At 41.8% G+C, this 13468-nt stretch overlaps 1 protein-coding gene across 17 annotated transcripts in view; it reads right to left on the bottom strand.

Annotated features, from left to right (window-relative positions):
- The window catches only part of DMD (dystrophin), a 2108520-nt gene that overhangs the window by 43080 nt on the left and 2051972 nt on the right, over positions 1-13468 (bottom strand). For 14 of the 17 annotated variants that reach the window (XM_075916549.1, XM_075916586.1, XM_075916651.1 and 11 more), the window contains 3 exons: positions 8252-8317; positions 7235-7300; positions 3119-3277 (listed from right to left, as the gene is read on the bottom strand). In XM_075916549.1, coding sequence (XP_075772664.1) covers positions 3119-3277; positions 7235-7300; positions 8252-8317 — 291 coding nt within the window. The remainder of the gene's footprint in view (positions 1-3118; positions 3278-7234; positions 7301-8251; positions 8318-13468) is intronic. The other 3 variants (XM_075916514.1, XM_075916316.1, XM_075916448.1) reach the window with 1 other exon arrangement.

Genomic DNA, 13468 nt, shown 5'->3' with positions numbered 1-13468 from the left:
CTGATTTAGGCTGGCTGAGTGAAGCAATAGTCCCCCAAAGTACCAGAGAAATATTGCCACAGCGTTTTGATGCGGTCAAAACCCACTTGACCCTTTGCTATGAACAGGGCTTGACAAATTATGGAAAACCCTACTTGCCAGACAAAAAAGGGATTTGCCACCCTCCGCCGCAAAAAGTGTTTTTTTAATGGCATAAATTCCTAATAAGAATAAGAACAATAATTACTAATAAGTTATTAATAAATATCACCCAAGTTATTAATAAATATCTTATAAACCTCTACCTTTTCCTCTGCTGCCATGTCTCCTCCCCTTGCTCTATCAGCTCCCCTGGTGCCTGCTGCCCCCTAACCCCTCACCCTCCTCTGTTGTCCTGACTCCTCCCATTCTCACTGCCCTCAACCTTCCTGAGACCTGCCCCCCTCCACCAGCCCTTCTCTCCCCTCTGTGCCCACTCCTCCCGTAGCCTCACTCTGCTCATGTGAGCTACCCCGCCTCATCCCTTCTCCTAACACCTCCCTCTACACACCTGCCCTGCCTCTCTCCTCTGGTGCTGGTCTCTCCACTGCAGGTGTCTGCCCTTCTGCTTCACCCACAGAAACCCCTGGCACCTGCACCCTCCTGGTGCCTCCCTCTTCCCTCACTGCCCTTGCCCCCTTTGCTCTCTTTTCTCCGATATCCACCCCCTCACCACCGTCTCCCCCGTTCCCCTCATGCCCCTGTGCCCTTACACATGCCTTGCTCCATCCCCACCTTCCTCACGTCCACCCCTTCTTTCAAGCCTTCTCCCAGCACCTCCCTCTCCCCCCTCCCACTGACACCTCCCCTCCTGCCCTTTTCCTCATTGTCTGCACTTGGCCCCCTGGCATTTGTCTCCTGCACCCCTGTGCCTTCCCCTTTCATCTTCTTCTCCTGACCTCCTCCCCTCAGCACAAGTCCCTTCCCCATATTTTCCCCCTCTCCTCTCCTTCCCCCAGCCCACCCCAGCCCCTTCCCCTCCCCCAGGGCCAGCTCTAGGTTTTTTGCTGCCCTAAGCAATACATTTTTTAGCCGCCCCCCCCCCTTTTTTGTTGTCTTTTACATGTTTGCATTTTGCAATGGGTTTTTTGTTTTGTTTTCATTTTTGTGCCGGCATTTTAGCCCTATAAACAGCAAATAGCATTTTCATTCGTTTTTTCCATTAAGGCAAAGGCGCTTCAAGTGAACTCCCCCTTTCACTCGCTCCTGGGTCACAGCAGCCTTTTCCCTGCCCTGTCCAGCCCCTCCCTATGGACAAGCACCCATCACTCCTGACCCACAGGGGGAGGAGGGTGTGGGGACAGTAGAGAGCCAGAGGGGTGCAGGGAACAGTGGGGGTGTACTGGGGTGCGCAGGGATCGGGAATTACAGAGGGATGCAGGGATCGGGGGGAGCAGGGTACGGTGGAGGCATGGGGAATGGGATGCGGGGAACGGAAGGGGCAGAGGGATCGGGGTCTAGGGGCAGTGCAGGGAATGGGCAGCACAGAGCTGGGGGGGCAGGGATGGGGGGGAGCAGAGACAAAGGAGCGCGGGGGGAGTGCAGCGAGCCGGGCGGTCAACAGGGACTGGTCTCTCACCAGTGAGGGGGCTGGGGCCGTAGCAGGACTGGAGCTGGTGGGGTGGGGCGGGGCAGGGCAGGGCCTGGCTGCGTTGCAGCCAGCTCCCAGGGACACGTGGCCAGAGCCAAGCTGCCGTGGCTCTTTAAAATCAGCGGGGCCACGTCCTGCTGACGTCCCGCCCTCTGGCTCGTGCCCCGCCTCCTCGCGCCGGAGCTAACGCAGGCACCCCGGTGGCAAGAATCACCGCACTTCCCCCTCCCCAGCAGCGCTCTGCTCCTCTGCCAGCTGGCGGATTGGATGGGGCCACGCTGCCTGTAGTGCGGGCTTCGGCCAGCCCATCACAACGGCCCACCGGGCCAGTCCGTCCCTGCACTCACCAGCTAGTAAAATCTACTTGCCACAGGTGAGTGGGCGAGTGTATTCGTTGAGCCCTGGCTATGAAAGGCAAAGAAAAGCTAGGAATGAAAAGTTAAATTAAGAGAAAATGAAGACATATACGTGCCATCAAAGGATTAAGAACCAGGTGACATAGTAAAAGTATGAAATATGCATGTCTCAACTAACTGACATAATATTCCTCCTGTGCAGAGGACCATAACAAAGTCTGTGCACCCATTTATGACCACTAAGGGTACAGGGGGAATTCACTCTGTACAAAGGTACTGCTTAGTTATTTCACAGCTCCTTTATCTTTCAATAGAATACTATTTTGAAGTGATTTCAGCTCTCTATCTTTCCCCCCCTCTTACCCTTCTTTCTAGGGCACATACAGGGTGTTCATGCTATAAGTTACCCTGGTATACATCCATTCCACGCTCAAGTCATCGATGCTTGTAGGAATCGATGCGTTATAAGTCCTCCCATTTCCTGCTCTTAAGTCACAAGAAAAAAATCAATTTGCACAAAGGGAAGTCAGTCATGGGAAAAAGATTCCTCGCTTTAAGTTGTTTCACTATAAGTCCAAGTTTTTTGGAATGTATCTTGGATTTATAGCAAGGATGGCCTCTATATTATCCAATTGGTTATTTTCCAAAAAAATCCCTCCTCATCAGGTGTCTATGGCAGAAAATTTACACAAATCTCTCTCATGTAATGCCGAATGAATGCAAAATAAAGTAACACTGAAGAGTTATTTTAAATTCATGCTGATATAAAGAATTCAATACACTGTACACAAAGAAGAGTTATGCAACACTGTTTACAGAACTTGTAATAAATAAACCTATAATCCCAAAATAAATGACCCGTATTTTCCTTTGAAGTTTTATCATTACAAAAGATTCTGCATAACAGGCTAAACAAAACAGTGCTGATTCATGATTGAATCAAAAGCATCAATGGGCCTATATTTATTCCATTTCATTATATCCCTTCTCATGTATCTACCAAAAAGTGTGAGAGAGAACATATGCAAGAAATTGAACAGAAAAGCTTAATAAAACAAATATTGTAACAGCAGGTTTCTCAGTTTCACTTTTGCCCTGTTATGTGCATGTATCATGTATACACAACTATGATATCAGCTGGAAGATAGCTCACCTGTTTTCTTCCTCCAGATCTGCTAGGATTCTCTCTAGCTCACCTCTTTCTTCACTTTCCAGAGAAATCAGAATCTGAGCAGGACTGCGAGGCTGGCTCAGTGGGGATTCCTGGTTCAAACTTTGGCAGTAGTGCTGGATTAGCAAATGCTCATCATCTCTGGAAAAACATAGCAAAAACCCCAAAGCTGCTTCCTTCATCTTCTTTTTTATCTTTATGATTATGAATAGAAGGCAACTCATAGAAAAATCTTTTCATTCTTGAAGAAATTCAGCTAGATTCATTGCAAGTAGCAGGAGAAATTTGTGTACTTGCAGTGAAATTTGCTCAAATGATTATTAAATCAATTCATTACATGCCTTCCCTCATGCTCCATATGCATAGGATCCGCCTTTACCTCCCCCACCCCATCAGGTGTTTCATTCACAACTCTAGTGCACCTGAGCATCTTTGTCCTCATATTTCACTTTTCATACATCTAGCGCTCAATCTGACTTACTCACACTTGCACTGAAGAATCACCACCTTGTGCTACCTGTTATGCCACTGCACAAAATTTTGTGGAAGCAAGGTCAAAGCATTTATTTTTACCATAGTCTTGTATATCCATTTTTCTTATAGGTAGCTTTTCTTTCATTTACACCTGCCTTCCTTCTCCTTTTTGTTTAATATATAGTTTGATATTTGATAAAAAATATTAGTAAAACTATAGATTGTTTGTACTGCATGCATCTTCTTGTTTTATGGTTGGTGTTAATGAAGTTTTATGTATCCCATTTTAACAGAATTCTTTTTCAATAATTTTTAGTTAGAGTCTTATTATGCCAAATTCACTGGGTCAAGGGACTTTCACTGATTATGTCAGTGGCCAGGTCACTTTCTTATAAAGTTATAAATTATGTTCATATTTACACATGTAACCAGTCTGTTAATTTTCCTTTTAAAAATGTCTGATATTATGTGATGTTGGGCTCATGACATTTTTTCAGATATATAAAGGGAAAAATTCCCTCCACAAAGAAATTACAAATCTACAAGCCCAATTCTGTACACCTTGAATATTTCCAAAGTTCACTGGGAGGTCTGGGTGTTAAAAAATAGTATATATGGAACTTGTGCTAAAATTATACCATGAGGAATAATAGTGAAAGAGCAGAGTGGGTTCTGGATGGAGAGAAATCACAGTAAACAATGGGAAGAGGAGAGTTTTGTTTTTCAAAAAAATCATATTGAGAAAAATAATTTTGTATCATTTTTCTTTGTTTCATGTTTGATTGGGCATCTATGTGTTCACTGTTGATACTTTTCACACATGAAAATATTGCTGCTTTAAATTGTATTCCTTAAAACACCAGAAAACCCATTTTTTAGACTACAAGGGTGCGTCTAGACTACAGGGTTTTGTCGACAAAAATGGACTTGTCGACAAAACTATACCTGCGTCCACACTACCGCTGAGTTCTGTCGACATAACGTCAACAGAACTCAGCAGTTTTGTCGATGCTGGTAAACCACATTTTACGAGGCATAACGCCTTCTGTCGACAGAGTTTCTGTCGACAGAAGGTGTTATTGCATGTAAACTGTCCTTTGCGTCTACACTACCATGTCGACAAAGCAGCTTCCTTTGTCGACAGAACTCAATGTAGTCTAGATGCTCTTTGTCGACAGAAGTTTTGTCGACAGTATCTGTCGACAAAACTTCTGTCGACAGAAGCCTGTAGTCTAGACGTACCCTAAGAGTGCTAAACAATTCAGATCATTCTAAAATTATTTGAGTTAATAAAACCATCTGGAACATTTGTGACTTCAAAACAGACAATCCCTTTTTTAAAACAACAGATTTTAAAGAATCATTAATGTCTATATTTAGAATATTTATGCAACATTCCAGCCTTGAGCTGATCCATACAACTAAATTACAAATCTGTGGAGAGAAGACTTAACAAAGAATAAAAGTTGATGAAGGAGAATTTAAAAAACAATAATTTGTGTGATGTATTTGACAGCATTTCGCGTAGAGTCAGATACATGGTTTCCCCGTTAGGTTCTTAAAGTAAAATATTCAAAAGACCTTAAGGGCACATCTGCACTTTTCGTTAAGTCAGCACTGCTGTGATCAATGCAATGGTGTCAGTTTAGCAGGTGTGGTAAAAATTAGATAATCTATGTCAGAGCGACTCCACCTCCCCGATGAGAGGTGGGAGGTAAGTCAGCAGGAGAGAATCTATGCTCAGCACAGCATGGTGTAGACACCGCTGTCAGTTGACTTAGGTTATGTCGACCTAAGTAGACTAACAGTGTTACTCTACAGCAGGGATGAGCAAATTATTGCCTGTGGATCAGTGGGAACCTCCGGCAGGCTCCCTGCTTTCTGTGCCCCACCCGTTATCCCCTTTCCTTCTCCTCCCCTCCCCCCACAAAAAAAACCCCTCAGAGCATCCAGCTGCGGGTGGCCATCTGCTCTCTGGATGGCATGCGCTGGGTGGGGTGGACTGTGTGTGCTGCCCCCACTCCCAGCACAATCTCATAACTCCCACTGGTGACACACCAGCTGCTATGAATATCCTGTGGGGGCGTGGCAATCAAGGAGACTGCCTGAGAGTTCCATGGGTAGCAGGCACGGAGCCACTTAGGTAAGTGCCTCCTGAGCAGAGCGTGTACCTGGCACCTGACTTCCTCCCTCCCCCCAACCCTCTCTTTCCCTCCTGCACACCTGCCCATCACAACTCAAATTCTCTGCATCTCCACTCCTCCACTCATACCTCCTCCCAGACTCTGCACCCGCATCTTCTGACCCAGGTCACAACCCAAACCCTCTGCCCTCTTGCTCCAGGTCACAACCCTCTCCTCTACTCACACTCTCTTTCAAGTCCCCACACTGCTCTGGCACCCCAGTTCCCTAACCCAAGCTCCCTAACCTCCATCCCAAACCCTGCACCTCCATTGGCATAATCAGCTGCCATTGATTATTCATTTCCAGTTATCTATCTAAATTAATCTCTAAATTACGTATTAATCTTCCAGTCAAGAGCTATTTTGCTATGTCATAGGCTTCCACATATTGTTCTATACCAGAGTTGAAGTGACCTCCTCCATTCATGTCATGTAAGAGTGTGGACTTTGACCATGTTCCAAATTCTTGGAGTGGCCCCCTCATCACAAATTATTGCCTACCTATGCCGTACAGCATTGTAGACCAACCCCACATGATTTAATAACCCAAATTCCACTTTCAGAAGTGACTTGAGCACTTAGGAACTTAAGCCCAATAACATTTAGGCTCTTGCTTAGTACCTATTTAGTATTTAATGTATTTTCAAAATAAAGCTATGGGGCATGTGAAATGTTTAACCTTTAATCAGTTTTCCTCTTTTCTTTTTGTGTGTATTTCACATAGCAACAGGGTTTCTCCTTTTCCTCCCCGAGCAAGGAAAACGAAATATTAAAAGCATAACTTTTGCAGGGGGACTAGTTTCAACAAAATTTAGTAGATTTCATACTGGCTTCATTCTTGACCCTTTATGTATAAAGAAATATAGAGACTATTTGTCAGTGCATTCTTCCACATCCTGTCTAATAAAGGCTTTCGACTTTTAATATTTAATAGCTAGCATGAGCTCATGCTGCTGTTGCTTGCAGTATAATTGAATTTATTTGCAGACTAACTCTTTTTAGTATGGCCTTGATGACCCCTCAAAAGGCTGCACTGACATTTCTAGTATCCAACATTTTTATCCACTTTTAAGTTTAAAGTTCACAGGAAAAGGAAAACTTCAGACTACCAAGTAATACTTAATTTATGAGATACTCTCAGATTTTTTTCCCCAAGTATTTTGTAAAAATTTGTGTTGAAGATGTACCACTGAACTACTTTTTAAGTGTGCTGACATTTCATCATCAGTTCTGTATGTGCAGCTTTGATTTATAAAGCACTGGTCTGTGTGGTGGTGTGCCATGAGGAGTCTACAACTGAACATAGCACAATGGGATCAGACGACAGTCCGATGTGAACCAGAAAATACTGTAAACTCAGTATTATTGGCACTTTATTGAAAGGTCCAGCCTTCACAAGCAATTGTGTATTAGAAATACTTCATAGGGATAGTATACTTACATGCTTTCATTAGGAGAAATGCTGTCATTTAGGTAAGATCCATTGCTGTTCTCCATTTCTGCTAGCCTGTGGAAAAATTGAAAACCTCAATAAAACCCGTAAGTCTCACTGAAGATTTTTCCGGCTTTAAATTTCCTGAAAACTTAAAATATATAACATTTTGGTTACACAATAGTCAACCTACATTTGGACAACTTTTCTCTTGCTGCTAGTTAACTAATGGGCTTGGAAACAGCTGCCATTGATTATTCATTACCAGTTATCTATCTAAATTAATCTCTAAATTACGTATTAATCTTCCAGTCAAGTAGCTATTTTGCTATGTCATAGGCTTCCACATATTGTTCTATACCAGAGTTGAAGTGACCTACATGTTTCTAGTTAGTTGAGGACATTTATTCCCTTTTGAATCGACATATAAACGGGAAAACATCTCACTTGATCTGATTATTTTTTAGATGAATATGTATTTTATATAGAATCCTCCCTAGAAAATTGCCCTTTTTTGGGAAAAATAATAATTTTCCATAGCAGAGCTGAGCACTTGCCCCATGGTTTGGTTCATAAAATATGAAAAGTCCTCTTAAAAGGGGGTAAAAGTGAGCTATAGCAGTGGGTACCAAAACAGAGATAGGCACCTTTCCAAGTATTTCATAAGCTCAATTTTTTTTAGTATTTCAATGTTGGATAAATGTAACTGTTGTAGTTAACTTTTGGAAAGCTGTAAGCAGAATGCACAACTTAAAAAAAAGATACCTCTCCCCCCACACACAACTTAAAGGCCAGTTTTAACCAACGTACATGCTTTGGGTTAACCCGTGCTCTTATTTACTTGCCCATCATTGCACAATTCTCTGGCATGCAAATTAATTGGAAGGTAGTTAGTAGTAGTTAGAAGGCAATATATATTATCAACTCTAGTTACGTTCAATTATAATGATGGCTTCTCTTTTTTGTTGTGTATTTTTAAATGATTGTTTCAAGAAAGATTTGCCTAGTGCCCAGCTGGTCTCATACCTGCTAGCATAATGTTCTATGCGTGAATGAGTATCATCATGTGAAAGCTGAGGGGACGAGGCAGGCCTATAAGGCAGAAAACACTGATTAATCACAAATATCCTTTGAAAAGATAAAAATACACTTTGGCATGTCTATGCTCTCATGTTTCCATGGCTTACGTTTATATAGTGTGTAATAAACAGCAAGCTATACTTGTGACCCACATGAATTGTGTGCTTCCGTGATCCATCACAGTAGAATGCTTTGTGGCCGCATACAAAAGATACTTCATTCATTCAAGAGTTTTTCTGTGACCTTGGTTTTTATTTTATTTTACTTTTTATGATACATAGATAAAGCTGTTCTATGAGAGGTTTCCTTTCAAAAGGATGTCTAGATGAACTTCTCTCCCAATTTATCAGCCTCCTTCATTCACCATGCTATTTCCTCTACTTTCCAAGGCCACTGTTCAAACCTCATGGGAAGTGTTTTATTTCTCTCCTTTCCCGTTCTGATTTATGTTTCTATTTCAACAGTAGCAAGTCTCATGCCCAAGCAGGAAGTTACTTCATGCAATATGCAATGTTAAGTGTTGAATCTAGTCAATACATTTGAACAGGAGACTGCAGAAACTGGGGCTAGTGGTTTAATTATGGTCCTCTCCCCACTGTTTCTCTACTACTACAGGGTGATATTAGCGGAAATGTAATATTGGACTTCTCCAACTTTTGATCCACATTTGTGAATTGAAGAATCCATATGGAATTCCAGAAGAGTAAGTTTGGTGTAGCCTCAGGCTGCTCTACAACTGAAAGTTGTACCTGTAATACTATGTCACTTACGGGTTCAATTTTTAATGGTAGTGTAATACTCGTGTTAAGTGCCACATACCAGTATAACTTATTCTCCTTCCCAGACAGAAATAGCTATTCTAACATAAAGCATATTTATACTGGATCTACTCTTCAGGGCTCTACCGGTAACTCTATTGTTACGCAAAAATGGTATAACTTTCTAACATACACAAGACCTTAGATTTCAACCAGATTCCAATTTGTATATTTTAATTCTATTTAAATTGCTGTTTTTAAAAAAAATAGTTTTAGGTAAATAGAATGCTTTCGCTTATTAGTTCCAAATTGTTATGCAGTGTTACTGGTACTGTCCAAGAGGGACTGTATAACTTAAGAGTAGTTATATTTCAGTGGCAGATAAAACAATATACTGCTATTATAGGTTATTATGGATTATAACTAAAAATATCATCAGTGTGTGGTACATAATGCATCATGGGTCTGCAAAACATTTACTACAGGATGATTACATTTCTGATCATCTTCCAGTTTTCAAATCAGTTTGCAAAGTACTTTAGAAAAGTAGGATTCTTCTGAATTCACAGACTATACTGTGAATTTAGAAGTCATCATCATTAGTGTCTTTCTCACAGATTGGAAAAGGGTTTTTGTGTGTGTTATATACTAGAGGTCAATTATTTCACATTTCTGAGACAAGGTTTGCAATTGCTAAGCCCACTTTTATGCATCATGCTTTTAGAAATCATCATATGCAGATCAGTGGATAAATGTTAAAGGTACTACACTGAAGTATTCAATATAACTCCCTAAGATATTCATGGAAGATATGCAATTAATTGTAACCAGATATCCAATTTACACTAAAACTGAGAGTAACTCAGAAGAATATAGATTAGGACATTTTCAAAAACTGAGCTAATAGGAATTTATTATTAATAACTTCAAAATTTTGCTATTCAGTGGATATCTCCAAATTTCTCTACATTCTTGACATTCAAAGTCTGACTACATTGTCTGATGCCCCTTCATCAGAAATTTAATTGCATCTTTAAAACAGAACAGGGGTTGCTTACTGACTGTGCACCTTCAACTAATATAAATTAGGATGAAGACATTGAAACTTGAGCATAAATCTGAAATATATATTTTACTATACAGAAGAAATATAAAGTCAAAATAATTTTGCAAAACACATAAAATAACTGGAATAGTCCAAAATGCTATTTCTCATTTTAAATACCTCCCCCTTTTAATATGATTTAATGTATCAAAGATATTGCTTTTGATTATTTTTTCTTTCATGACCTAGATCTACTAGCTCCCCACTTTCTCCCCAAAATGCTTTAAAGGTTTCTCTGGAGACTCCGAAAATAGGGATTTTTTTTGGTGTAGTATCACCAAAACAACATAATCTAGCCTCAGTTTGTTCCTTCCTTCCTATTGTGTTAATTGAACATTATAACCTTGTTTAAAGACAGCACAGAATTGTATAACTTGTTCACACAACCAGTTTTAACATGCCAATTACAGGCAAAAGACACCGGACTTCATGAGTAAGTTAGATTTAGCAGCTGCATAGGTTTATTACACATGTGGCTCCTTAGCAGATGAATTCAAGACATAAGTCAGTTTGATTAGCAAATGAATGAATCAGTAATAAGGCTAAGGGATATGACAAATATGTATTATATTTAAAAGGCAAACTTATTTTTTACTAAAACGTCAATACATTTGTCAAGTGGTGTCTGCAGTAATAACCCGTAGTCTCCATGCCTTTAGCTTCTGTAGAAAACTACTGTGTTTTGCAATTAACTATTCAGCTCCCCAGGTCAAGCATTCTTGAAAGAAAAGAAGCATGAAAGTGTTTCTTAGTGACATATTACCAGTCCAGTACTACCAAGTGATTAAAACAGAAATCATAATTCCATTATAGAATGGATGTGTTGCCTCTCTAATGCTTGGCTATTAGACAGCAACTGCAAAATATCCACCCCAACTGTATGCAGTCTTAACCAGTGCTAAGAAGCACCACAGTTTAACATATTTTTGTAAACAATGCCAGCCCCAAATATCACAATGTCCACCTAAATCAGCCTATTTCCAGCACTGTGATGGTATTCCTAAATAATTCACTTTTAGGTCAGAGGACTTTGGAGGCTTGGTAGAAAACTGGTACTGAAAACCCAGAACCAGGGCTCTAGGCCTGGAAGAGAGTTGTCTGATAATCAGAATGCAGCCAGGTAGTTAGAGGCTTTGGGATCTTTGTTATTGGGATGAAGGATTCCATTACTAAAATGGGCAAAATATGGAAATTTGGAAACCTGTTTAGTCATGACCTCTATAGTGTTTTTTGAAGTATCAAGTTGAGCTTCTTGAGCCAATGACCAAGATTTCCTAACCCATAAGCGCTTAGTGTAGCATGTCACAAAGTTATTAGCATAAGGCCATTGACTGTGAGTTTAGGTCAAACTTAACTACATTAAGTCAAATTTCTAAGCAATGAGTACATACTACCAACCCTGTTCTTTCAACTATTAAAGTCAATTTCGGTATTCCAGCTTTTCACATACCGCTAAATTCAACTTTGCTAACTTCAAGTTTATGGTAGTGCAGATGCACTGCCGTGGCAAGTTGAAGTTCTTGGTCACTGGAAGGTGTCCCTCTGGCCATGAATTTTCAACTGTACTGCTACCTCCAGGTGAGCAGGAGAAGTCCAAGAAAATTTGAATTGCATTTCCTGTGTGGCCAGCCTGGCAGAGCTGACCATGAGTTCCCAGGGTCACAAATGAGCAACATCATGGAGCATGCTGGAGATCTGGGCCTCATTGCTGTGTGTGGGGAGAGGAATCTGTTCTTGTAGAATTAAGAACAAGCAAAAGGAACTTAGATGCCAAAATTGCAAAGGGCCAAGATTGCAAAGGGCATGGAGTAAAAAGGATATGCCAAGGATGTCCAACAGTGCCACATGAAAATAAAGGGGCAAAGGCAATCATACCAGAAGAGAAAGGAGGCAAACAGATGGTCTCGGGGGGGACCTGACCAGTTCCTCTAGCCAGACCATGGATTCCTCCCAAGACACTCAGGCAGCCTCAGGCAGCAGCATGGAGGCATGGTGAAGCAGGAGGAGGAGGAGGAAGAGGAAAAGAACAGTCAGCAGGCAAATGGGGCAACTAAGAGAACCAAAAACTTTTTAGAACCTTGAAAACAATCCCCTCCAATCTGCCAGGGCACCTCAGAGTTGGGCATTGAGCCTGGGGAGGACACTTTTGGTGGAGTTCACATTTTTTTAAAAATCGTACTACAATTAGATTAAGGCAATAGCCTGTGATCTGTGGTGCCCACTGCACCTACACAGCTGCGGGTCCCTGGAACAGCTTGTTAACATGGTCTGAAGGCAGAGTGGGAATCCTCCCTGCACATCTCTATCAAGTTCTTATGGAGGAACTCTTTCATCCTTCTCACAAGGTTCCTGGAGAGGCCCACCTTAGTCTGTCCTCTAGGGTAGGAGACCTTTTCACACCAAGCCAACAGTAAGGGGTCTGGCATCATTACAGCACAAAGCATAAGATCCAGGTTTCTGGCAACAATCAGTAAGAATCTGCTTCCTATCACACTGTGTGATTTGGAGAAGACCGATATCTCTCATGGCAACTTGAATGATGCAGAGGAAACTATTAGCCGATGCCTTTGCAGAAACCTCTATTTTCTTATCCCAATGAAGCATGACATGAGCTCCTGCCCTGAACTTTTACGACACCTGGACCCTCTTCGCGTTTCTTGCCTGCATGTCACTGCAGGACGGGAAAGTTGCACTCTTCCAACAAATTGGGGGGGAAGGGGTGTAATGCCAAACACAGAGGCACCATGTGAGCCCCTGCCCTGCTGCCACACCTGGGCTCCCTTTCACCTCATAAGCTCAAGCCCCGGTCTGTCCCTTACCATGCCTGCCTCTAAACAAGTCCAGCTGCTCCCCTAAGAGCTCTGTGTTGTACCTGCTGCATAGTGGCTGCTTGAAAGGATAACTGTGGTCTTGTACATAACACGTCCCCATTGTCTCTAGACAGACCTTCCTTTTATGCTAACTGAAGAGGTTTCATGCTCTACAATGTAGCTCCTGCAAAGTCTTCTTACATAGGGAATAGCAGTGAACAGGTTGCACATGTCTCTGGCTCCGCCTGCTGGATCAAATCCACAGGCAAAAATGGACTAGGGATAACATCTTCAAAAAGCAAATACAACCTGCCCACTTGGACAGGGAACATGTAAATTAGTGGAGAAATACGCTGCTGCTGGAGATGAAAGCAGAGTGTGCAGACAGGAAAGCGTGCAGAGAGCTGGAAGTGAAGAACCAGGAGAGAGTCTTGAAGACCACGGCAGATATGATGAACCACATGGCAGCCTTCCAGGACAGACACATGCA

This window comes from Pelodiscus sinensis, chromosome 1 (assembly GCF_049634645.1).
Source record: "Pelodiscus sinensis isolate JC-2024 chromosome 1, ASM4963464v1, whole genome shotgun sequence".
Taxonomy (NCBI): Eukaryota; Metazoa; Chordata; order Testudines; family Trionychidae; genus Pelodiscus; species Pelodiscus sinensis.
Note: the sequence above shows the minus strand (reverse complement) of the source record. Positions and strands in the feature narration are given on the sequence as shown.